The sequence below is a fragment of the Quercus robur genome, chromosome 12 (assembly GCF_932294415.1).
Source record: "Quercus robur chromosome 12, dhQueRobu3.1, whole genome shotgun sequence".
Classification (NCBI taxonomy): domain Eukaryota; kingdom Viridiplantae; phylum Streptophyta; class Magnoliopsida; order Fagales; family Fagaceae; genus Quercus; species Quercus robur.
In genome coordinates, this window is record NC_065545.1 from 31,516,089 (window position 1) to 31,542,760 (window position 26,672).

The window sequence follows — 26,672 nt, forward strand, 5'->3', positions numbered from 1 at the left end:
CCACAAACCTTGTTGGCAATCATTTCCCTTCAAATTATTTTAGGTAGGAAGGTTTTAATAATTTACTAATTGCTAAATGCTGACTCAGATGGAAAGCAGACTACCAATTTTAACTTGGACCACCAATTAATTTTGTCATATAAAAATAAATGCAATTACTAAAAATTTGTTCTTCTTAGGATTGAATTGAATCACGGAGAAAGAAAATTGAATCACGGAGGAAGACTAGTTTCAGCCACATGCAAAGTGATGACTAAGCTTAAAACCATGTTAATCTACTCCAATAATAGAGTAAGTATGATAGTGATTTTCTATCTCCTACTATTTTCCCTTTCATTATTGACAAAAAAACAAATTAAAACCGATACAACCTAAACAAGATCATATTGTTTTGTTGTTTTTGTAATTAATCTTAACTACCTTGTATGCCCAACTGTTATGTCATGTTTCACATGCTGGGCCCTCTCTGATCTCGCTGGTTCCACATGCATATAATGCCTCTCCAATGAAATTGAGGAAGAGATGAGATCATTCTCTTATATTCATGTGCTAGTGCAATAATGCAATATAATATACTAGATCACCGATTTAATCCTTGACTCCTTGTCATGATTGGACCTCCCGAAATGAATTTTATACTATTCACATATTATTTATATACGCGTCGGTATTCCTTATCTTAACTAATAATAAGATTGCGTATAGCATTGACCTAGAAAGCCCTTTTTTAAAAAAAAAAACCTTATTTTTACTACTATTTATAAATCTCATATATACGTGTCGGTACTCTTTATCTTAATTAATAATAAGATTGCATTTAGCATTGGCCTAGAAAGCCAACTTTTTTTTTTATTATTTTAACTTATTTTTGCTATTATTTATAAATCTCATTGCACTTTTTGGTTTATTCATAAGTCTCGTTATACTATTTCAACTACCTTTTAGTTTTATTTACAATACTTTTAGCAAAATAATTTCAGTTTCAGCTAAATAAACTATTCCCAAATGGAGTTAATAAATATAATATTTTTTTAATAATTATTAACATAACATGTTAAATGTTACTATTAGTATTAAAAAGATAAAAATTATGTTACTTCAATCGTAATATATCATATTAGTTATAAAAAAAATTTGTTAAATTTGTTATGTTTCAGATTATTTCAATTATACATTATATTTGGTATTTTATTTATTTTTTAAATAATACAATGTTCCAACTTTCTTTAAGCAAATTATTGCTCATGCCACGTCGTAAATAATTTGCCTGGTGATATGATGTGGCTTTGTTGCATTATGATCCAAGTGTCAGGTTTTGGGACATCCACTTTGTAAAATGTCGAATTATGATGTGGCGAAAGATACACCAAGGAAGAAAAGCATTATCGTTGAACCAAACATAGTAATCTTCGTACTTTTTGTATGTCAAAGTGACGACAAGAATGGCCCTTGCAAACGTGACGAAGAATAACTGATCCAAACTAATTGATCAACCTAAGACTAAAAGGGTTTAATCTCTCTTATAACTTTTATAGATTCAAGAATTATTATCATAAATTTATTTTTATACAATTGAATGAAATGTAATCAAATTCCGGTTGAGTTGCAATATTGGCGATTCTTTGTTTCTCTTCTAGTGGAGTTGTTTTTGCTAGAAGCAAAATAGAAGATGGTCTTTGAAATCGTTATGGGTTCTTTGTCTTAGAGACGTAGGGTTTGTGCCAATTGAACGATTCATTAGTTAGAGTGGAGCTTTTCTTCACTAATCATTTTAAGAAACATATATTGATTCTTTAGTTTTGCAACAAAATAAATGAAATTATTACACCTGACAGGGAAAAAAAAAATTTTCTCCTTTTTTTTTGTCCCTATTTACCTTATTTTAAAATGTTTGAAACTAGTGATAAAAGAAGATATTTGTGCATTTAGTATATAAATTATCTTTCTTACCTGTGGATCTTATAATTATGTAGAGATCATCTATTGTACAAGAGAAAATGCATATATTGAATGCATAAAATAATTAATGTAATAATGGAGGTGGAGACTATGAGGTAAGTATGAAGGAGAGGCAGTGATATTGACACCCCCCCAAAAAAAAAAAAATTTTAAGCTTTTATTTTTTTTAACGATTTTTATGTTTTGTTGATTTGTTCTATTTTGTTGAGAGAGAAAGAGAGAGGGTGAAAAATTTCAGCTTCTATGTCAAAAAACCTTCTCACAATATTTTTTTTGTTTTTTTCTCTAAGACATTTTTTTCCCGTATTTTTTGGCTATGTTTCGGGTCTAATTTATTGGCCTCCTTTCCCGAATTGTTTTCACTTATTTTTCTCCTTATATTCTTGACTATATTTCAGGAATAATTTATTGGCCTCCTTTAATGATTTTTTTTTCCTTATTTTTTTACTATATTTTAGGTATAATTTATTGGCCTCCTTCTCCCATTTTTTTTTTCTCTTAAATGTTTTTTTTTCTTTTTTTTTTCCCTGTAATTTAGAGTTTTATTTATTAATTTTACAAAATTAACATTTAAAAAAAATCAAGAATAAAAAAACTTACCTAATTAGATAAATTTGAGGGCTTTAAGCGGTTGCCTAACTTGCCTAAGGCAAGAGCCAGCATGGGAGAGAGGCATTGATCCCTATCCTATGGCTTTTCGTATATAATTTATGCTAGTCCCTTATAAAAATATACATTAGGTTTAATTTTACATAAACAACTGTGAGAGTGCTTTTTTCTTTAGCACACAGGCCCAAGGATCCTGGGCCAAATAGTTGTGTTTTGGTGGACTGGGTTTGGTTCACCGCAGCTAAATGGGGGCTGATTACGAACCAAGTTGTGCGCAAGTCACATAAATCTCCTCAAGGCAAAAATGCGATTCCTCCCCGAGCGTACTGTCGTGGGATCCCGGGACGTACTGTCGTGGGATCCCGGGGCGTATTAGGCCTGTAAGAACCCAGAATCTCTGGTTCTGTGCACTATACAATCTTTCTCCATGCTTGTTATGCAATGAAGTTTTGTCCTTTCCTTTTACCTCTATAGGTCCTACACAAGAACAACTATACAATGCACATATCTTCAAATAATTGTTAGTTTCTTAAATTAGGATATATATATATATATATATATATATATATATATTAATACATATACATATATGTAAATGAATTTCATAAGAATGATTCAGCCACGAGGATCCTGGCCCCAATTCTCACAGACTTATACTTTTGCACAAGACTTGTGGGATTTAGAACTCAAGTCTGAGTGGCTTTGCTTGGGCAGGAACTCAGCTTTACAAGCAAGAATATATGTATTGAGCAGCAAGAAGCAGTAAAGGAAGATAATATAATAAAGAAATATGCAAAGTAAATGTTAGAAATTCTCAAATCAATATGAGATATTTCACTATTTTTCTTGATTGTGGATTACAAGTGTGCTCACTAAGACGTGATACAAGGTTCAAATAAGCTCAAAAATTACAGACTTTGATGGCTATTCAAGCCTCTAAGACTTGCAAAGTTTGAATCCTTTTGAATCCAAGTATGTGCTATAGTGGCTGTTTCTGGGATACCGGGAGACATTCCTCTGTTTTTCTTAAATTTTACAGAGTTCTAATGACTCTGTTTTTGATATTCTTCCTACTGAAAATCCTCTTCCCTTTCAACATGGGTTTTCTCTTCCTTTTATAGTGTGTTTTCTAGGGCTCCATGGTACTAGTGATTTCTCTCTTTTGCCCCTTAGAGCTCGTGCTGTAACAGTTGCTCAAGGGCTGGTCTCTTCCTTTTTTTCTCATGATTTTCATCTTTTAATACTGTTTCTCTAAAAGTCACTTGCTGACTTTCCATTCCGAGGCGTCCTTGGAGAGCTAACCTTCACCCTTTCTTCTTTCAAGACTTTTTACCTTTTAGACTAAGCTTTTTGGCTGTCCTTCTTGCTGTCATTTTTCCCAAGTGAGCAGAATCCATTCCTGCTGGGTTGAAAGTTTTCCCAGCCACTGCCCTTTATAGTTCTTCATTCTGGGTTTCTCGATGTACCAGCTTTTTATTCATGAATTGTCACTCTCCAAGTTTCTGGTTCTTTGTTGTACCACTGGCTGCTTGAAAAGGACATATTTGTTCTTCATTTATTGTATTTCGTGGTAACCCTTTTGAGCTGTCTCAATCCTACAGTAGCTGTCCTGCATTACCTGAGGATCCCGGGCGTCTGGCAACCTCTGAGTATCCCGGCCCAGTTCTTTCACTTAATTTCGCTGGACTTTTTAATGACCTTTTTTGCTGGAAATCTGAACATAAATAGGGCCTTAATGTTGATTCTTCTAGTTGCTTGAATTGGGTCTTCTTTACTTTTCATGGAATGGGCATTCTTGTGAAATTTTGGCCTTCAACAACAACTTTATTGAAAATTTTAAGAAAATATTAATTTTCACTCAACCTTTTATGTTATTTTAAAGAATCAAATATATCATTTATCAGCATTTACTCTCTTATATTATAGATTTCAGTTAGCTTAATTAGTAAAATTTCTTATTATCAAATAAGAGATCTAGATTTGAGTCTCATCTATGTCAAAAATCAATTGATATATTGTCTAGATGATAAAGAGCAATCATTACTGAACGGATGTCATAAATTAAAATCCTATAATATCTATAGGGAACTCAAAGTAGGAGTAATGCTAGAAATATACTTATTCTCACATCCAAATTCACACCTTGCTTTACTCCATCCTCTTGCTATGTTAAGTTTATAACCTAGTGGTAATCTTCTACTTCATTAGCAAGAAGTTACGAGTTTCTGAAGACAAATTTGTGGGAATAAAAAACTCTTTCATTGTTAAAATAATAAGAATAAATAAATAAAAAACCTTTAACCAAGATCATCAAAGTAGATTAAAGAAGGTTTTGTGTTGTACCTTCTGCGGACCAGAATTCTCTCAAGTAGGACTTGTTAGTTTTTCTTGCGATCCTTTGCATCACGAACTCAAAAAGCTTCTGCAGTCCTATTTCCAAACATGTTCATATCATCATTTGTACTTAATTTGGCTCAGCAAATCTTAGGGGGTTAGTGGTTACCTAGAGAGAATGGCCCAAGAGATAGTATTTTCTGGAAGTTTACACCTGAGGGCTAAGACTTGAGAGCTAAGAGCTAGAAAATCTTTCAACTGTATGTTTTCACGCAACCTTTTAATTTAGGAAACTTATCTGATAAAATATTTGGGAACGCCTATTTGAACTTTCCGATAAGAAAGCCATCCAATAATAATATACCTCAGTTTATCCACATCTCTTTATTCAAGTTTCAACATCCTATGGATCGGGATTCTGGAACCCAGTTTAAATTTTAACCCAGATTGTTTTTTGTTTTTGTTTTTGTTATTATTATTTTTTTAGTTGAGAAGAAAGGTAATGAAATTTTAAACCTTACATGTGTATCCCTTTAGGGCAAAGGAAATGCCACCTGCCCCACACTCATTGCTCACCCCATTGAGGTTTGGACTTGTTAATGAGATTCAAGTTGGCAGTCGCTCCTAGTGAGCATTCTTGCCCATTTGAAGTAGCTAAGCAACCTTCTAGCTGTGTCCCATATATATTTGGTTCAGATGAGACTAGGCTTCGAGCATTTCAGATACCCAAGCCACAATAGCCTACTTATTAAAATGCGAGACTCCAAACTTTTATCTTTCACCGTACTTTTAGGGGAGCTTTCATCAAGTTTTTTTAAATGGTTATTGAGGCTTGGAATTTCTTCATGGCCTGAAGGAGTTGATGGTGTCAATCAACATGCTGTTGGTATGTGTGGGATGGGATTGAGAAAAGCGAAAGATGACATAGAAAAGAGTAAAGAAATGGTATTGCCTGCTTGGTTGGCTTAGAGCTGACAAAGCGTAGAAGGGAAGCCACTTAAGAAGAAGGCTGAAACGAGTTAATATTCTTGTATCACTGATTTATAGAATGTGTATGATATCTAATGATTTTCTATAGTTAGATTTAATAGAAATGAAGGATCTAAAAAAACTGCAATTCTTATAAAGTTACACTAACAAATTTCCTCTTTGTATGTGTACTTACTTTTTGGGTGAATCAGGTAAATCTAAGTGTTTGTGTGCACTTGTTGATTTTTTAAATTTACAATTATGTCTCAATTAAATAAAACAAAAAGTAACACATTTTTAATTAAAAAATTGTGTATGGACACTTAAAAAAAAAACACAAGCCAAAGTATCTAAAACAATGAGCACCCAAGTATCAAAAAAAAAAAAAAAAAAAAAAAAGTAAAAACCAAAGAAGAAACCAAAAAAAAAAAAAAATCGAAACAGATGGGTAAACAAAAAAAGTAAAAAACCAAAGGAAAAAAAAAAAACAAAGAGGTCAAAGAAGAAAACGACAAGTCCATGTGAACTTTGCACATGGGTTTTTTCTTCCACATAAGTGGGAATATTTGTTCCACCTTCTTTTTCTCCAATTTTCTCTCTGATTTGGAGAGGAAACATTGTAGGGGTGGACCCAAGAGAAAACACTCAAACTCTACGGATTTTCCCTCCTCTCTTTACTCCAACCAAGTACCCACAAAAATCATTTTTTTCTCCACTTTTCTCTCCCCTTTTCCATCCCCCTAAAATCTCTCTAACCAAACAAATCCTAAGTCATACGTTTAAGCCCAATGTTAGACCTACTTGTTGGAATATAAAAGGCACATTATAAGTCAACCTAAAAGAGGTTTTTTTAGAGAAGAGAGAGTTGTGTTTGTGTGCAATCAAGATTCTCTCAATTTTCCTCTCTCTCTCTCTCTCTCTCTCTCTCTCTCTCTCTCTCTCTCTATATATATATATATATATATATATATATATAAATTATATAAAAAAAAAAAAAGATTTTCTCAATTTTCCCATTAAAAAAATTAAAAAAAATAAAATAAAATAAAAACCTCTTAGTGTCACCATACTGGAGGTATCAAAGTAGATCTAAATACCAATTGGTGATCAAGGTTGAAGATATAGTGCCTACCACATACTTGCTGTAGTGAAGAAAACCTAAAAAATGTTCTTGAAGTCTGTTGGAGCTTTAGCCGTGATTGTGGGTAAGGTTTTTTTTTTTTTTTTTTTTTTTTGATGGGTGATTGTGGGTAAATTATCCGTGGAAGCCATCCATATGGTTGAAGAATCCACATGTTCTAATGAAGTGAAAGGTATTTTTTATTTTTTATTTTTATTTTATTTTATATGTAAGTTGTCTATGGGCCAGTATAGTCTAGGACAAGATTTTTTCTTAATTGTAAAACTTCTCTTGTCACCGTGGACTTGTTGTATTGGGAAAAGTTTCCTATAGTAGTTTTTTTCTTGGAAGTTTTCCTTAAATTTTCCATTTTGTCACCATTTTGTCACCACGCTATCGTCCCCTTGTGAATGAGATTATTTAATTTGCCTTTGCATGTTTTAAATTGCCTTACTTGTGAATCACATTATTTCCCGTTAATAATTCCTCTTTTTTTTTTTTTTTTTTTTTCGTTAACAATTACCTAGGAAGTGAATGACATAAAGTGATTGGACATTGCAAAATTAGATCTGGTTGTTCAATGATTCTCAAAAAAAAAAAAAAAAAAAAAAAAGATCTGGTTGCTCAACAGATCATTCCTTAAATTATTCAAAATTTGGAGTTTGGGTTCCCACATTTCAACAGCTGAATTCACAAAGGCAGATCAAGCCCTTACGTGGCAAATTTGGTGTCACCTATGCATTCAATCCGGTTCTTCAATAACCGGGTTTTATGAACCGGCTCTTCAACCCTGGTTATGTATCCCTCACATGTCTAATTTGTTTACATCTCACCCTAACATCCTATTCTCAACAATAAACTGTCCTTTCTCAAATAAATAAATAAATAAATAAACAATAAACTGTCAAATTTCCCCAATAGACTTACTTAAAACTCTCACTCATGGCATCTCATCAGATGTCAATGTATTGGTAAACACCTGCTCAGCAGCTGCACTATCCTTATTCAATGACACAAACTATGTTTTAGTGGTACTGCAGAAGTTAACCATTCCCGTAAAACAATGCTATTGCATGACATTTCAAATACAGAATAAATGGCATTTTTTTTTCCTTTTTGGGTGAGAATACCATGTAGTTGGAATGGAGCAGCACTGATAGACAGTCAACGTTGTTGGAATAGGGGCATCAAGGACCTTGAAAGATGTGTGATAGAGCACAAAAATACTCAAAAGCAGATGCCCCTCAATTGGCAAGTTGTCACATTATGTGATTAAAATAAAAAAAAAAAACCTGTAAATTAAGAGTGAACATTCATGTCTAAATCAACAGCTTTGCATGAAACAAATATTGCTAGAAGGAAAGTTTGAAAAAAAAAAAAAAAAAAAAAAAATTCACACTGTTTATTCAATAAAGAGAAGATCTGCTTAGCAAGTGATGGGAACACCTTCAGACATTTGGGGGAGGCCAAATCTTCCCAAACAACTCTTCCACTCGCTTGGCTTGATTAACATAACCTTCCAGTCCACCAGCAAGAAGGTCTACAGCTGCCGGTCCCATAGCTGATGCAAGGCTTAATTGGTCCCATTTCACGAGCTGGACATGAAGATATGATTGGTTAACCATCTAAGAGTATTTAGAGAAATCAAAGTAGGAGTGCCTATAGAAAGAGGCCAGGGTTCAAGTGAATAAGCAGTAATATTTTAATAGTCTGGTTAGGATTGATTTCCACCGACACAATATGCTGTTGTCAGCAAATTTGATTTACTGTGAACCTTCACGTGGCAACCATGAACTGGTCAGGCTTCTCTAAATGATACCATCTCACGACAATCTCTATGGTGGCAGTGATAGAAGATGTATAGCAGTGATGGTAGATGTGGTATAGTGATTGTGGTGATATGATAGCACTGATGAGGTGATGGTGGCAGCTACTGCCGTAGTATTAGTAGAACTGTAGAAGTGCAAATGGTGAAGGAAGCAAAGGTGTTGGATGAGGAGATTGTGTTTAGGACTCAGTGTGGCCTCAGGTCTGTGTCCTGTCCAGTGCACTGGAGCATTAGACAAAAGCCTTGCTCTTATGTTTTTCTAAAAACCTAAACAGGGGGAAGGGGGTCTTGGCTGTGTTCTGCGGCCCATTTAAGGGCTAGTGATGTGGTGAGGACATTGGTAAATAATTTTTTTTTAAAGAGAATACAAAGGTAAACCAATACAATAACTTAGGTGGGCTTGGAACAGCAATATCATTAACTATTTTTTTTTTTCTCTATCACTGTTCAACACACATCCATAACTTAGATGGGATTTTGAAACTGCATTTTGTGACCATAAAGTAGGTAAATTTGGCTCCATTCCTCACAATTTTTATCAGTAAAACAAAGAAACTCCAAATGCTTATGAGGAATATGCAGTGAGAATATGAAAAGAAAGCAGACCTCTTCTTTACTGAAATTGTATAGGGCTGCAGACTCTGGAGAAAGTCTCCTAACAAAGGAGTACTTCTCATCAGGAGCAGTAACGGAGTCTTTGAGAGATTGTAATACCTTCAATGGTGCAATGATGTAGTCAACCCTAAGCAATGACAAACAGAAGCATCAAAGGTTATTCCAAACATGAAACCTGTCAAGAATTTCCTGATATTTATGATAAAATGTCATATGGTTACCCCAGAAGACTAAATAAATCCTGCTTGTTTCGGACAGCAGCAGCCATCAACTTTGATTTATGTCCATTCTTGTGAATGTAATTATAAGCCTTTGTCACCTGCAGGGATGGATATAGTATGTCTAATTCAGTCTCCTTATTCTTTTGTTTTTTATTTTATTTTTTTACTTCTTATTTATTTTAATCTTCACGGTTTGTTAGTGTAGACTCAAGTCAGTTGAGTGATCAAACACAGTACCAGAAGTCTAACCAACTACGCAGACTTTGTATCAATGCTGAAGCAAATGCCCTTTAGGATTAGCTTCAAAGGTTGTAGAAACCATGCTTTGAGGTTATGAAACCATAGAGTATGAAACAAATCATGCTGTACACAGATATTGCTAGAAACGCATGTGGTGCTGGAAAATTGAGGTCCCAATTGCTTGAAAATGAGGGAAATCTGGTCGGGGGTACTATGATCACAATTCAAACGCATCAACCACCAAGTACCTAGGAAGCACAAACACTTCATTTAGGTGTCGTACCCGTGTCAAACACTTGACACGCCTAGGACACTTTTGCATGCGTGTCTCAACTGTATCCTTTTTAAAAAAATACATAAATACAAAACACAGTCAGGACACGAGAACAAGAGGAATCAAATACCCTTTCACAAAACAAAGAGAGCATTCATGCTCTGAATGGTAATAATGCATTTGAAAATTAATAATTATATTTATTCTTGGTTTGTATTCTAATTTCTAAACATCCTTAATAGTCATGGATTTGCTTTACTATCCATTATTACTCTTAATTTGATATATATTTAACATTATATGAAAAATATATGCTTAATAATATATAAAAAAATATAAATGAAAATATATTTAATAATTATTTAATAGACAAGTCCCGCCGTATCCATGTCCTATTTTTTCAAAAACTATCATGTCGCCATTATGTACCCGTACACATACCTGTACCCGTGTTCGTGTTCGTGTTCGTGCTTCTTAGCCAATTATAGCCCCTCAGCAGCAAAATGGGGTAATATAGTTCATTAATGTTAAATAGGTAAAGGAACATAGACATGGTAGGAAAGGTATAATGACATTTGATTCTAACAATCAATATGCTCCAGATGATGCCAAACAATTTCAAATGGAGGATAAAGGGGAAAATAATAAACCCTCAGGCTCAGCACTTAGGAGTTTGCCTGAATACAGCACCAAGCATGGAAAACTTAAGAATCAGAACCCAGAAATTGGAAATTTTCCAATTCAAATTTTCACTTCATCAAAGTCTGTCTTACATGTTCATTGAAGCCTCTTTTAAATAGGCTTTCAGAGAGTACATCAATAAAAAGAAGGAGGGGGGGGGGGGGGGGGGGTCATAATTCCACAAAATCCTCAATCAAGAAAAATTACAACAATGGAATATCAAATTTTGAAATTCAAATTAGCACTAATTTTGTTGCATCTTGGTGTCCACACCACCAGGTCAAAAAATTATGAACTAATATCGGTTTAGAATACACAGTGAAGAGCAAGATAAAATCATCAACAGATGGCAGAAAATGAATTCAGAAAATAGTATGCTGAAAGAACTAGTATTTCACAAGATAATATGATGCTGTTGAAAACATTAGTTGGACAATGAGTTTCAGTAGGTTACAAAATTCAAAATTAATACCACGAAAGTTGTTTTAACTTCAATCTAAATGTCCTTTTCTTCCTCTATTTTAAGTCTTTAAGTGAGAACTGAACCTACAATCTGACGCAGGACAATCAGAACAAAACTGAAACAACAATAAAATAAAGGGATATGACCTAGGAGTCAACACCTAGGCTTTGCTTGGAGTTAGCACATAGCGGAGAAACTACTAGGAGCCAGCATCTAGGGTAGACCTGGAGTTAGCACCAGACCAAAAGAGACCAAATGGCCATTTTTTTCATTCATTAAAATATCAGCTATCTCTCAAGGAGTACAATAGGTTGCTTATAAAGGATTGCTAAACTCTAGTTCTAATTGGTTAGAAAACCCTAATTGCCTTATTATAAAAATAACCTTACTTCTAAATTAAAATACTAAAAGTCCAATAAATTAATAGGACCTAAAACATAAAAATACAATTGGCTTGCAAATATAAATAATACTAAATAATAATCTTATTGCATCTCCCGCATCACAATCTCTCCTTAGTCTCTTTAAACCTTAGCCGATGCCCAGGGCCTATCTAGAGACAAGTTTGCCCACAGTCCCAAAAACAACCCCAATATCAGATTGCAAAATTACAGAACTTATAAACATAAAGTGGTTTCTTATAATTTTACCAATAAACTGCAGGTGATTAAATCAACTAAAATCTTGTTGAATGTATTTAAACAAATGAAAAATCAGTAATTAAATCAACTAAAATTTTGTTGACTGTATTGAATCAATTGAAAAATCAGAAGATCAGTGTTGTTTAACTAACCAAAGCCAACCCTGGATCCTCGCCTCTGCTGATAGCAGCTTCAATCTCAGGGTCGCCAGAATGGTTGCGTGCCCAATCCTGAAGGACAGTTATTGCATTTCAATAATGACCAAACTAAAGGTTCTATAAACAATGGAAATACACAATATTAATAGAAAATTACCCTTAAACGACCCACAAAAATCTGAATAACAGAAGCACCAGCTTGGGCTGCAGCTGCAGCTTGAGCAAAGCTGAAAAACAGATCAAAACATAAATGATTAAGAAAGATCACTAGATGTAAAATGTTGATTAAATTTAGTCTTCCTAGAAAATGGCAAAGCTACTTAATGACAAGCTGATTTCCTTAAATGATGATTGAAGCAAATCATACATTAGCATTAACCTTGGGAAATATCAAATGCTGAGAATAAAAATGCATTCACATTAACCTCTGAAGTAGCTTGCCCTACCCGGAAATCAACATCATAGATCTTAAGCAATTTTAACAAACAACAAAGATATATGAACACATAATATGGGGAAATCTATCACCGAGCCACCAAGGAGAAAAGGAAAAAACCAATCTTGTTGCTTGGTGCAAACGTAAGATCAACAATGAAGACCCAAATATTGACTATATAATCAAGAAAACCCTCAGTGTACCTCACCTGATTGTAACACAGTTCAAATGTGTGAAATTTAATTACAGTGTATTAGCATACGATCTCACTTTCCAAACTTAGAATTGATGACTAATCATTATAAAATTGTTCCAGATAAAAGCACATATAACAGCAGGAAGACAAGCTTTTAGTCACCAAAATCAAGTCATATCCATTTTTGATTGTCATAGTGAAGTTTCAAGGTAGCACCATTATACATCTTAGTGTATACCTGTATACAAAAGTCAAATGTGTCTGTATTCCTTCAGATTCCAGCAATCTTGAGGCCTCTATTCCCTGTATAAAAGTCAATAAATTGTGGGCCACAAAGGGATGAAAAGATTCATTAACTTCCATGCTTTAATTCTCAAAGAAAGTTCTTAGATTGCAAATAGAGACATATTTTGCTAAAATACTCACTTGCCAAGTTGAAGGAATTTTAAACAGCAAACGCTCAGGAGGTACATTAATTTCATTGTACAATTTCAACAAGTCATGCACCTGCACAATTTGATCAACTAAAAATAATAGTCCATATTAAGGTAAAAGAAAAAAAAAAAAGGAATGGAGACAGATTTCCATGGTAATTTAGGAGAATGAGCAAAAAATATTGAAGATACAAAGTATATGATAAAAAACAGGGGCCAAAAACATGCAGGATGTGTCTCTCACATGCACAGTGTGATGCAGGACAATGGAACTATTAAAAAGGGACTTGGTATTTTAGGAAACAAAAAGAAGAATGATAGGATTAGACCAAAGAATCACCACCTAGGGTTTTCTTGGAATCACTATCTAGCAATAAAAATAGAAAAATAAAACCCAAGAACCAGTTGCTTGAAATCACCATCAAACATGAAATAAAGATAATAGCCCAAGAATCACCACCTGGACTTACTAGGAATCATCACCAAGATTGACATAAAGATAGCAGCCTAGGAATCACCACCAAGCACTATAGGAAAACTTCCAACCCAAATTTCACTAGTCCATTATAAATTGTTAGCAAGTCCATAGGCTTTTTATAGGATTCCCAAATTACATTCAACATGAAAAGAAAATAAACTCATAATGAGATGACAGAAGATATGGATATAAAAATCAGATAGAATTAAATCCACTAATATCATCAATTAGCATCACTCACGATCAATCAGGTCCGTAGGATTTTAATTGGCTAATATCCATGTCAGTGTAATAAGATTAGGGTGGGATATCCCTAATCTAAAAAATCAAGTCTGGTTGCTGCATCTAAAAATTGGCATCCACAGAATCTTGGTCAAGCATGAAATGAAGCTGCTTGAGCAAACCCAGTAGCAGCGAACAATACAAGATAGGTCCGAGATTTTGCCTAAGTGTTGCCTTTGGACTGCTCAAGCCACTGAGACCTGCTTGCTCGAGCGATTAAAAGCTTGCTCGAGCAAGCCCTTCAGATATTGTTTAACTCAAAGCTTGCTGAAGAAGCCAGGTGTATAGATTGCTTATTTCATGTGCCATGAGGTTACTGATGGGATGAGAATTTATTGATGGCCAGCAGCTGTTCCCTTGGGTCAAAAATTAAGCCAGGCATGGGTGAAAAAGCAGTAGTGGTTCTTCTCTGCTATTTTGGGTTTGCATGCAGATTATAAGAGATTCTCTACTAAAAGCTCTTGTGCTCCTTGCACTGAATAGAAAAGACCATGGGAGTGCCTTGTGTGGGGTTGTGCCATTAAGCCATTCAAAGAAGTAAGATTGGCTTTTTGAAGCTCCTGAGCCATTGTTTTTGTATGGCACAGATGAGAGCATTGTGAGGGGAAAAGAAAATCTAAATGCATCAAGAGGCAAGGGGTATTACAATGGGCTGGGCTGACTGAAAAGGAAAAGGAGCACCGAGTAGCATTTTTGCTTTTTGTGCTCTTAAGCTAAGAAGGGTAACCAAGTTGAAAGCATTTTCTTGGTGTTCCTGTGCTGAACAAAAGGAACCCCTATGGAGAGAGCATTTTTTGTGTGCTAAGCTTATTGATAGAATTTCAGCCCGTGCTTTTTAGCACCAGAAAATCTTCCTCTCTCTTCCTTAGTTATTGATCCTGTACCTTATTTCTACATACCCTTGTCCTAGCCCAGGTCCTAGAACCCATGGCAAGTTTTTAATAAAATACCGCTTTCATTAACGATCTTACCTTTGAATCCTAAATTTAAAATTTGAGAGATTGAAATTGCATAGACAAATCTTCAGTGAGGTTCAATGCAATGTCAAAGGTTCTAGTTGGAGGAGATCACTATACAGAAGCATTTCAGAGGTTCGGGGACTATTGGAGTAAGAAGGAAATCAAGGCATTCACAGTGGTTGCATAGAGTCTAGGCTAGGAAAAATTTTGTAAGTTTCTGACTTTTGTAACTGTTCCTTTATAGTGGATTTTCTATGGACCTGCCTTTGTCCCCATAGGGGTTTTTCCTTTGGAAAGTTTTTTCTTAAGTTTTCCACTTTGTCACCAATCTCTAAGTGACTTTCTTTATTGCTGTTGATTTGATTGCATAAACTGTGGTGTGTGTGTGTGTATTATGCTGGGTATACAATTTTTATTTGTTGTGTTTAATCGACAAATTTTTTATTTCCACAAGGCTAACGCGTAGGGGTCTAAACTCTAAAATATATTTTTCAAGGTCCATTGAAATCAATCAGCATGAATAGGTCAAAATGATGAAAATGGTTTTTTAAAAATTGCATGTAAAGTATGGAGTTTGAATTCTATAGCAAAACTATTTCTGTCAGCACCCGTATGCATTGCCTCACATGTGAAGCTCAAGCCAACTAAGCAATATTTCTTGGTTTTTTCAATTTTCCACCATTTGCTCTACACAAGACAACATCATTAGTATTCATGTGCAGAAAGAGGACGAGTAATGTGCAATTTCAGAAAGAAAAAAAAAAAAAAAAAAAAGGCTTGAACTTATATGATAGTTCTCTTAAGTGGAAGACATCAATTTCTTCTCAACAACTTCTTCTTCTTCTTTTTTTTTTTTTTTTTTTTTTTTTTTTTTTTTTCAGATCTCATGTTTCTGCTTATTGCAGCATGGTCCTTCCTTCTAACTGGACTTCTTGATGTACAAATCTATTTGAAATGAAAGAGGGTTTAAAAAGTACAAAAAATTTTAAATTTCATACTTTGCCTGCACCAATGATATGGTGATTTTAATATCCCTAAATCTAAAGGTCAAGATATTTAATGTGGAAGACATATCATGAGAAAAATAACAACTCTAGATTGCCATCTACCCAACCCAAATTCCTTCAAGAAAGTACAATGTAAATGCGTAGTTAGAGATTGAATTAGCAAGCAATGAATGATTGATGGAAGTTGAAAACGAACAACCAAGTCATAGCTAATACTCTGATTCAAATATGAATATTTAAGCAATTTCTTTAAAACAATAAATCAACAAATTACATAAACCAACCTTCCTGATAATGCCATGTGTGTCATACGCAAGGCGTGGATCCACTTCAGTTGAAACTCGACCAGGTACTAGTTTTGCCAAGTCACCACCAACATTCACTAAAGCCTAAGTGTCCATGACCCATAGCAAACCATCTTGATCAATTTAATGAAACAAATACATTTCTCACAATCAAGTTATAAGAAAACAAACCTTGTTAACGAAACATGACAATCTCAAATCAGCGTTTTCTAGCCCATAACATGTGGAATCCGCCAAAGCCATTTCCACAGCATTCTACACAAGAGCAAAATAACTAATTATAAAAACAATATCCTAAATTCCAAAATGGAAAGCCTAGATTTAGTTTTTCTATCTTGTTTTCAATGAGATTGAAGCCTCACTCTAAATACTGTATCAGGAAGGCTACATATACCCAAAAGGAGCGAGGAGCTAACGGTAGCTGCTGTTGGAGGAAACCTAAATTTTGAATAATAACAAAACCATCAATTCAAGCATAACCTCTTCATTTTGATTGCTCAGAAAAAAATAAAAAAATGAAATGAAATAAACTTCCAAGTCTTATTCTTCCAATTGTGCTGCCTTCCTAATAACAATAATAAATGAAGAAGATTATTATTATTATTTTTTAAATCTTTTGAGGGGTTTCCATATTTTTGAAGTAGAAGAGAGTCAAATTAGTACTAACATATATGTAATATCATTCTCCAAATTTCAATATTGTCCGTACAGTTTCATGACCATAAAAGAGTAAGCAATGAAATGACGGAAACAGAGGAATTCAACGAAAACTAGTTCCAATTCCATTCTTTCTCGAAATAGCGTACCTCTCGAAATCATCGAAAATGACAGTGTCAGGAACGATCTCACTGAAGCTAGACACAGCATCCAATTCCGTGTTGGAACCTAAAGAAAACCACCAATCATTTTTCAACAACAACAATGTTTAAATCAATCAAAAAACAAAAGAAAGAAAGAAAGAAAGAAAGAAATTCGAGATTGTAACAGTGAGGATCTAATTAAACTAAATAGAAGAGATATTGACCAGTGTCGAGCGAGGACGAGGAAGCTCGAATTAGCGGAAAAGATTTCCGAACGTTGTTGAAGAGCACCAGATTTGAAGCTGTCGATCCAGCTCCAGGTAAGAACCTCGACCTCCCATGCTATCAATATCAAAAATCAAAATCACTCATACATGCATTCATAGTCATGCACTAAGTATATACATACATACAGAGAGAGAGAGAGAGATACAAACCTGGAGAGAGGAAGAGAGAGCAGAGAAGGGCGGAGATTTCAAAGTGAGTGACATTTGGAAATTCAGTTAGGAATAGGAGGGGACTCACTCTCTACTTTCAACTGATGCGGATATGGATCCCACGGATATATATATATTCTCACATAGTGGAATATATATGGTGTTTTTATTATTACCAATGTTTTGAAGACAGTCTTAACATTCAGCAAAAAAAAGAAGACAGTCTTAACAAGTTGGTAAGAGATTTATGGTTTTTTTTTTTTTTTTTTTGGGGGTAAACTTTGTATATGACCCAATCATTTACGCAGTATTTTAATATTATCCAAAACTTTTTAATTGTGTCAATTTGATCCATAGCTTTTTAATATTGTGTCAATTTAATCTATATTGTTATCTCTTTAATGGAAATTGCTAACGTGACAAACGACCAAAATAAAAAATTAGTTTACGTTGATAGGAAAATAAACTAATTTTACATTTTGAAAACCTTGAAGATACACTGTGCGAAAGCCAAAAAAAAAAAAAAAAGAGATGTATGGGTGTTTTTTTTTTTTTTTTGTTTTGTAAACTTTGTATATGACCCAATCATTTACACCGTATTTTAATTTTATCCATAACCTTTTAATTGTGTCAATTTAGTCTGTAACTTTTTAATATTGTGTCAATTTAATCTATATTGTTATCTCTTTAATGAAAATTGCTAACATAGCAAACGACCAAAATAAAAAATTAGTTTACGTTAATATGACAATAAACTAATTTTATATTTTGAAAGCCTTGAGGATATACTGTGCAAGAGCCAAAAAAAAAAAAAGGTTTTTTTTTTTTTTTGTAAACTTTGTATATGACCCAATCATTTACACCGTATTTCAATTTTATTCATAACCTTTTAATTGTGTCAATTTGGTCCATAACTTTTTAATATTATGTCAATTTAATCTATTTTGTTATCTCTTTAATGGAAATTGCTAACGTGGCAAACAACCAAAATAAAAAATTAGTTTATGTTAATATAACAATAAACTAATTTTATATTTTGGCCGCTTGCCACATCAGCAATTTTCATCTAAGAAATAACGACAGAGACTAAATTAACACAATATTGAAAGGTTAAGGACTAAATCATTATGTGTTGTAAATTATAGGAACTAGATACATAAATTACTTTTTTTTTTTTAATAATAAGTTGGTGGATGATTTTATTAAAGGAACTGTTAATGGATGTCCTAAGAGCATTTGTTAATGAACTATTTTTTGAAAATTTTTATGAGAAAATATAATAAGTAATTAATGTTTTGACAACTTTTCATATTTCCCATAAAAACAGTGTCAAAATTTTATTAAAATTGTTTATTTACAGTTGTCCTTAAAACATGTCTTAACATGACACTTCTAGTAATAATATGCTATTGCCTTTTTGATTAAAAATGATTGGAGTGATAATAATAATAATAATAATAATAATAATAGGATAAAATTTAGGTACAATACTTTAGGTGTTGTTCCTTAAGTTCTCATCTTAAGATTTAGCCATGTGGCTACTTAACTAAAAAATACTCTCTTCTTTCCCATGAGAAAAAATCTACATGGCAGAATCTTAAAAGAGGAATTCAAGGAACAGCACCTAAGTATTGTACCTAAGTCTTACTTATAATAATAATAATACTTTATACTATATTATATATAACAGGATTCCTTTTTTATATGGATTTTTCTAAAGGTCAAAAATACCATATCCAAGAATCAATAAACTTTTCCTACAATATTTTAGGAAAGAGTAAAATTTAGGTACAGTACTTAGAGCATCCACAGTAGTGGAGTTAAAAATTTAGCTATTCGGCACATATAAAAGTCACTTTATTTATTTTACCTCTTCATACTCTACAACAATGGAGCTATATTTTTAGCTATTTGATTAAAATAATAAAAAAAACTCATTAAAATAATAATAAAAATATCCACCACAACCACGTCAGAACCAAAACAAATACAACCTCCAGATTATGGTGCCTTGGATCCACCCTTAAAACCCAACAAATTTAAGCTTGATTTTCAGACCAAGAGTGTTGAGCTAGCACCCCACCATCAAACCCAGACTACCGTCACACATCAAACCCAAACCACCGTCAAACCAAGACCAAAAGAGGCACAAAAACCACCATCAAACCCAGACCACCGTCGAACCAGACTAGCCACCACTGCACTCACCATCGGAAACACCCACATCCACGAAACCCACTGAGAAAAAAATATTCTTCTTTCCCATGAAAAAAAATCTACATGGCAGAATCTTAAAAGGGGAACTTAAGGAACAACACCTAAGTATTATACCTAAGTCTTACTTATAAAAATAATAATACTTTAGGCTATATTATATATAACAAGATTCCTTTTTGATATGGACTTTTCTAAAGGTCAAAAATACCATATCCAAGAATAAATAAACTTTTCCTACAATATTTTAGGAATGAGTAAAATTTAGATACAGTACTTAGAGCATCCGCAATAGTGGAGCTAAAAATTTAGTTATTTGGCACATATAAAAGTCACTTTATCTATTTTACCTCTTCATACTTTACAGCAATAGAGCTATATTTTTAGCTATTTGATTAAAATAATAATAAAAACTCATTAAAATAATAATAAAAACATCCACCACAACCACATCAAAACCAAAACAAATACAACCTCCAAATTATGGTGCCTTGGATCCACCCTCAAAACCCAACGGAACAAGTACCCAAATTATGCTGTAGAGCCATTTTTGTATTTTGGTGGAACTAAAATAGCTATATAGCTATTTAGCTATTTAGAGCATCAACATCAAAGAATGCTATGCTATCCTATTTTACCATCTCAAAAAGTTACTTTATCAATTATACCATACCATTTTACAATACACCCTACATCCAAAAACTCTATTATTTTACTTTTTCATTAAAATATTATTTTTTAATCTTTCTTTATTATTTTTTTCACATCATCACTTTTTTTTAGTTAGGGATCTATTCCAACGGTAACATTTTCCTGGGCTTTCCAACTATAATTTTTTTTCCAGACTTTAGCCAGTTCACACATTGCTTCTTCTCTGAAGAAATAGAAACCCAACATATGACTAAATAAAATAAATAGCATGTTACTCTCCACGCAAGTAAGAAAATTTTCATAATATAACTTGATCTGTGACTTCAAATCATGTGATCAAGAGATTCACAATCAACAAAAGGTTCAGTTCACTTTCTTCACCAACTAGCCAAGATGCATTTGATAATTTTCATTGAATACCTGATCTGATTTTATAATACGCTGGAAACTCATGAGGAGACTAGTACATGCTGGTAGAAAACAAGGAACAACTACCACTGTAACTTTATGACAGCCACAATCAATGCTCACAACGTCAAATCTCTTGCAACAATTATTGAGATCACACAAAAGTTTTAACAGGTATAAATGTAAACCACACCAATCTTCTCACAAGTATAATGTGAATCACACCATTTACAATAACTAAAGTTTCTATCAGTCAAGAAACACTATTAAAATTTATAACAGAGTGAAAAGAATTCATTTAAGTACAAGCAGAAGCCAAGAACAACTACAAGAGAGCTAAAAAAAAACAAATACATATACAGAAGAAAGCAACCTTGGACGCACACAACTTGGAAAATAACTCAATTATGTAAATAAATATAATTTATCAATGTTGTCGCTTGCCGGAGAGGCTGATAGAGCTAACTTTCATAGGGGTAGCAACCACCAGTGGAGCTTCTGGGGAGTCACTAATGGCAAACTTGTCATGCATGAACCGACTCTCAATAATAGACTCATCCTTCAACACAATCTTGTAACAATAACAGCTTTTAAGGCCTTGCTGATTCCTGTAGCATGCATGAGCACTGTTTTTCACCTGCTGGAAGTCCCATATCACACTGAACTTTCCCACTGTTGCAACCAAGTGACGCTCTTGTTTACCATTTTCTGTGACCTGAAAGCAAATATCATACGAGAAACAAACACATAAGTTAAAGAAATTTTAAGATGATAGGATCACAAAATATAAGAGACCAAAAATATAAAAGAAACATGTATCATAAGATAAAAAAATATCCATAATATGCGGCAACAAAACTATCGAATTCAGCCGGAGATAAGTAGTTAACAGGCACCAAATAGATACACCCAAACCACCAGACCATCTAACTTTGAGGACCCAAATGCAACCAGATCTAAGACACTAAAATAAAAGTAAAATCTTACATGCACAAAACAAAAAGAAACATTATACAAATTTTAATTTGTTAGAGATATATATTATTCATATTAGCCCAATGTAATAGGCCCAACCCTAATTCTACTTTGTGTGTAAGTCAAGTCTCCTACTTGTACTAGAAGTCTATTAGTCTAGGGTTTAGTCACCTATATATACTCATGTTAGGGTTCATTGTAACACAGGACATTATTGTACTACACTCTCATACAATAAAGATGTAGCCCTTAAGGGATTCCTCCGTGGACGTAGGTCGTCAAGGCTGAACCACGTAACCCTCGTGTTCTCAGTGTTCCTTCTTATTCTATGCTTCATCTTCCGCATACACTCTAGCATACACAACATGGTATATCACATCGCGTTGCTAATATATTTAACATGGTATCAGAGCCAAACTCCGTTCTTGGCATCAAACAAATATCTCTAGCAAACAAAGAAGATTCTCATGTGCACATCGCCAACAGAAGTCACACATGCTTGTCTGCTGGATCTAGACTCCACGGCATCTCGCAGCCACCGTGGCGCAGTGCTGTGTCCAAGATCCATTAACTCAAGCAAACCCGTGACATCAATCTCAGATCTGTGCAAATCCAAGCCTCGCCTGATGAAACCAACACCACAGACTTGTTCCAAGATCTCTCGTGACCAAAACCCAGAAATCCGGTCACCAAAATCCTTTCCACGCGCCCCCACGCGCCGCAGAAGCCTCCGGAAAATTCCCACGCGCCGTCACAGATTCATTACTTCAGATCGTCTTATTGGCCACACGCGCCGTCCAATCGGCCATGTCGACCACCGATCTACCTACGGAAGAAATATCGTCTTCAACGGCCGCTGCACGCGCCTCCACGCGCCACCTGGGTTTCTGGCTTCTCCTCCACGCGTCGGTGACGCTGTCACGTGCATTCCACGCGCCGGAAAACTTCAGCTGACGTCATCTGACGTCACCGGATGACGTCATCTATCCACGTCAGCAGCCACGCAAGCACGGCCACGTCAGCCCTAGTACACGTCAGCGACACGTCATCAGCCACGTCAGCAGTGTCGTCTCGTCAGCACCACGTCGTTGACCCGGACCGACCCGACCCGGACCACCCGGATCTGACCCGTGAGCACTTTGACTGTTGACTTTGACCTGGACCAGTTGACATCAAATAATATATATCTCTAACATAATTGAAGTCCTTTTGTTCTACATTGGATTTCCAAACAGCTAACTCAGTTTTCTATCAGATATTTCACAGTTTTAGAAAAAGAGATCATCACCATTATTCATGATGACTCCAATGAAAATCAGCCCCAAATACCATCCCTAGCAAATTCAGTTACTTTTATCAGAAAATTGTCAGAAATATTTTCATTTCGGAATCCAAATCTTAACAAAATCATCCTAAACCATATCCAACCACTAATTTGCCACCCTTTCCCAATTCAACTACAAGCTTACTATATCCAAAATTCAGCTCAACAAAGAGCAAAGCTCTAAGCCTCCAACCCGTATTTCTGCTTATCAAAAAACTATAAATATAAAAATAAAAAGGCTCCAAAAGAAAGTGTGCCCTAACCCCTAAACAAGTTTAGTTACTTTTATCACAAAATTGCCGGAATTATTTCCATTTTAGCATCTAAAAATTTACAATGCTAGTCTGAACCATATCCAACCACTAATTTTTAATCCTTTCCCAATTCAATAGAAACAGCTGTTATCCAAAATTAAGCTCAACACAGAGTTAAGCTCCAAAACAGAGCGTGCCCTAACATCTATTCAAAATTCAGTTACATCTTTTTTCTTCAGACCTTTCCATACAAATATCAGTTATTTTTATCACAAACTTGTCAAAAAGTTCCCATTTTAGTATCTACAAATTAACAACAGTATCCTGAACCATACCCACCTACTAAATTTTCATTCTTTCCCAGTTAAACTAAAAACTTATATAAAAAATTCAGCTTAACGCATTGCTAAGGTCCAATACAAAGCATGCCTTAACCTCTATACAAATTCAGTTACTTTAATGACAAAATTATCAGGAATATTCCCATTTCATCCATCCAAAGGGGAACAGAAACAAAGTAAAAAGAGAGAAGCGAGAGAAATAGATAGAGAGGGAAACTTACTGGTATGGAAGATGAACCTGAGCAAATTTTTTGATGATGCTAATCCCGTGCCAGAGAGCGAAAACCCCTCGTTGATGAGGTTGAATCTTTGCAAACATCAACAACAATATTTTGATCAAAACCCAAACACAAACACAAGCTGAATCCCTCTTTTTCTTGCAGAGAGAGAAAAGAAACACAAACAAAAAAACTCTAATACATTATCAAAACCCACCTTACAGTTAGCACCAACACCAATGGAGCTGAATCCCCCACACCGGCGGAGCTTAGTTGAACCTTGAGTATCGGTTTGAAGAGAGAGTGATGGAGTGAAGAGTTAAATGGGTACTATCTAGAGTGTTGGGTTTATGAGATGAGTGAGGGTGAGGGTGAATCGGTAAAGGGATTTGGAGATGGGTCTGATTAAATCGGTTGAGGTTGAGGGTGAGGGTGAATCGGTAAAGGGATTTGGAGATGGGTCTGATTAAATCGGTTGAGGTTGAGGGTGAGGGTGAATCGGTAAAGGGATTTGGAGATGAGGGTGAATCGGTAAAGGGATTTGGAGATGGGTCTAAGATGAGACGCCGTGTGAAGCGTCGGCAATGGAGATGGGTGAGGGTGAATCGGTTGAGCTTCAGCGAATCCACATGGTGTGTGATGTTGGGAGGAGTATGCCGTTTGGGTCTGAAGAGAAGAGAGAGCTGAAGAGAGGAGAGAGCTGATTGAGAAACAGAACAAAGAAGAGAGAGAAGAGCACTGAAGTACCGTGATTGTGGAGTGTTTCATTTCGGAGGGAATAAAATATATTTTTTCCTTTTACCATTGTGCTACAGTACAATCCTAAGTTTAGAATTGTACTGTAGCACTATTGCAAAAAATTTTGCAATAGTGTGATTTAGCATTGTTTGATGCAAGTGTTTTTATCCTCTAAAATGTCAAAAATGCCTTAAATATGACTTTAGCATTTTTCAATGCTAGTGCTCTTAGCTCCATTGCTGTAAGTGCTCTTAGGTGTTGTTTTTTAGGTTTCCCTCATATAGGATGGAAGTGTACTTTTTAGTGAAGTAGCCACATGACTAAATCTTAAAGGGGAAACCTGAGAAACAGCACATACAGTATTGCACCTAAGTTTTGTCCTTTTAGGAATAAGATCAATAACGTCATAATATTCTTCGTAAAATTTCATTTCTTAGACTGGACTTTTATCTGATTAAAAAATACCCTTACACCCTAAGTTTAAGTAAGGAAAAAATTTGGGACAACCCAATAAAAATACATGCCTACAAAATAGGACCATTCTTTCACTAATCCATGTTTTTGAAACAACTTTACTTATCCCAAAAACAAAAACAAAACCCACGTTAAGTAAAAAGCTTCCCAGAAAAATTCTATCAAAAAAAAAAAAAAAAAAAAAAAAAAATACACATTGTAAGGACTAGATTTGATCCTAGGCCCAAAACAATGAATTTGTAGAGAGTGTGTAGAAGAACTAGGTTTAAGTGAATGGGATACTAGTTATAATGAGTTTCCAAGACAATCAAACATCCTCGGCACAATCCGAGGAGCTCTCTTCTAGTATGTATTGGATAACAATGGTTACAGGAGTTGTTGAGATTGCTACAGCGCTTTCTCTCCCTCTTTTCTTTTTCTCATTCTCTGGGGTCTCTACCCTCATTTATACCACATCTCTCCTTCATCTTAACCCTACACGTGGACAGTTGATGGTTTACACTGATACTTGTCCCATCAGCCCCCTCTAGAAGTCTTCTGGGGTGGTAGCAGTTTTTCCTTAGATATTTTTGTGTTCCCATCTTATTTGTACGTTGTTGAGGTCTAAAAAGGATCATAGTGAAGGAAGCCCAAAAGAATAAGTCAAGCCCAAAAGGAAAAATTAAGCTAAGCCCAAAGTAGCAGATGCAGGAAACTCATGAAGGAATAAAAAGGCCCAGGGGATCTTGAGGCCCAGACGAAGAAGCATTCAAAAAAAAAAGAGAACCACGGCAAGGGATAAGAAGCAAGGATCCTCAGGGACCATCAAGAGGCGCGGATCCCTTCAGGCACAAAGACAAAGGAAGACTAGGACAGCTCGAAAGAAAAAAGACAGAAGAAGAAAACAAGAAACAAAAGCAAAAAAGAACGCAAGCGCCAGTAGAACCTAGCGACCTCTCATGGCACAGACAGAAAAAGCCTCGGGAAACCAGAACGGAGAAGCATAAAAGAAAGAATGATAACAAGCGGCTTTCAAGTTGGCAGAACATGATTCCGCCCAGATGGGAAAGAAAAGGGAAAAGTGGAAAACGCCAGAAACAGGGATGCCGAGAAGGGCATACCTCAGCACATCCCAAAGAAGATGGCCAACCAGGAACTTTCAAAAGTATCAGAGCTGAAAGAAGGAAAGAATGAGAAAAAAGGGAAATGGGATTTACCGAGATGATGGGAACAGGACTTGCTCTGTTTGCAAAAGGGTAAAACAAGGGAACCAACGGTTCCCCGGGAAGACCACAAACTCCATTATAAAAGGAAGGGATGGGTCGTGAAGGAGGGGCAGCGAAAAAAGGGAGAAACACAAAAAAGAAGAGATTTTCTAGAAAAACTATCAGAAAAATTTGTGGTGAAGAGAAAATACTAAGAGAAAAACAAACATTGCTTCCCGGTATCCTGTAAAAGCCACTATTGCACATACTCGGATTCAAAGAGAATCAAACTTTGCAAGTTTTGAAAGTTGAAATAGTCATTCAAGACTGTAATTTTTGAGATTGATTGAACCTTGTATCACGTCCTAGTGAGCTTTCTGTAATCAAACAGATAATGTATTAATGAAACATGCTTCATATTTCCCAGGATCCCCTCAGCATTAAT

General features: G+C 34.9%; 1 protein-coding gene and 1 long non-coding RNA gene across 2 annotated transcripts; both read right to left on the reverse strand.

The window, feature by feature from the left end:
• Positions 1–8,183: 8,183 nt before the first annotated feature.
• Positions 8,184–17,616, reverse strand: LOC126708668 (uncharacterized). The gene is made up of 13 exons (XM_050408523.1): positions 17,447–17,616; positions 17,234–17,351; positions 17,016–17,094; positions 16,572–16,647; positions 16,381–16,464; positions 16,189–16,293; positions 13,171–13,251; positions 12,983–13,047; positions 12,270–12,339; positions 12,107–12,184; positions 9,656–9,753; positions 9,426–9,561; positions 8,184–8,586 (listed from the first exon to the last, which is right to left on the reverse strand). Exons 1-13 carry the CDS (start codon positions 17,498–17,500, stop codon positions 8,440–8,442), a joined length of 1,191 nt encoding a protein of 396 aa, XP_050264480.1. The 5' UTR covers positions 17,501–17,616; the 3' UTR covers positions 8,184–8,439.
• Positions 17,617–20,917: 3,301 nt separating this feature from the next.
• On the reverse strand, positions 20,918–23,925 carry LOC126710113 (uncharacterized). The gene is made up of 2 exons (XR_007649578.1): positions 23,835–23,925; positions 20,918–21,434 (listed from the first exon to the last, which is right to left on the reverse strand). It is a non-coding gene; the product is annotated as an uncharacterized LOC126710113 (long non-coding RNA).
• Positions 23,926–26,672: the final 2,747 nt, after the last annotated feature.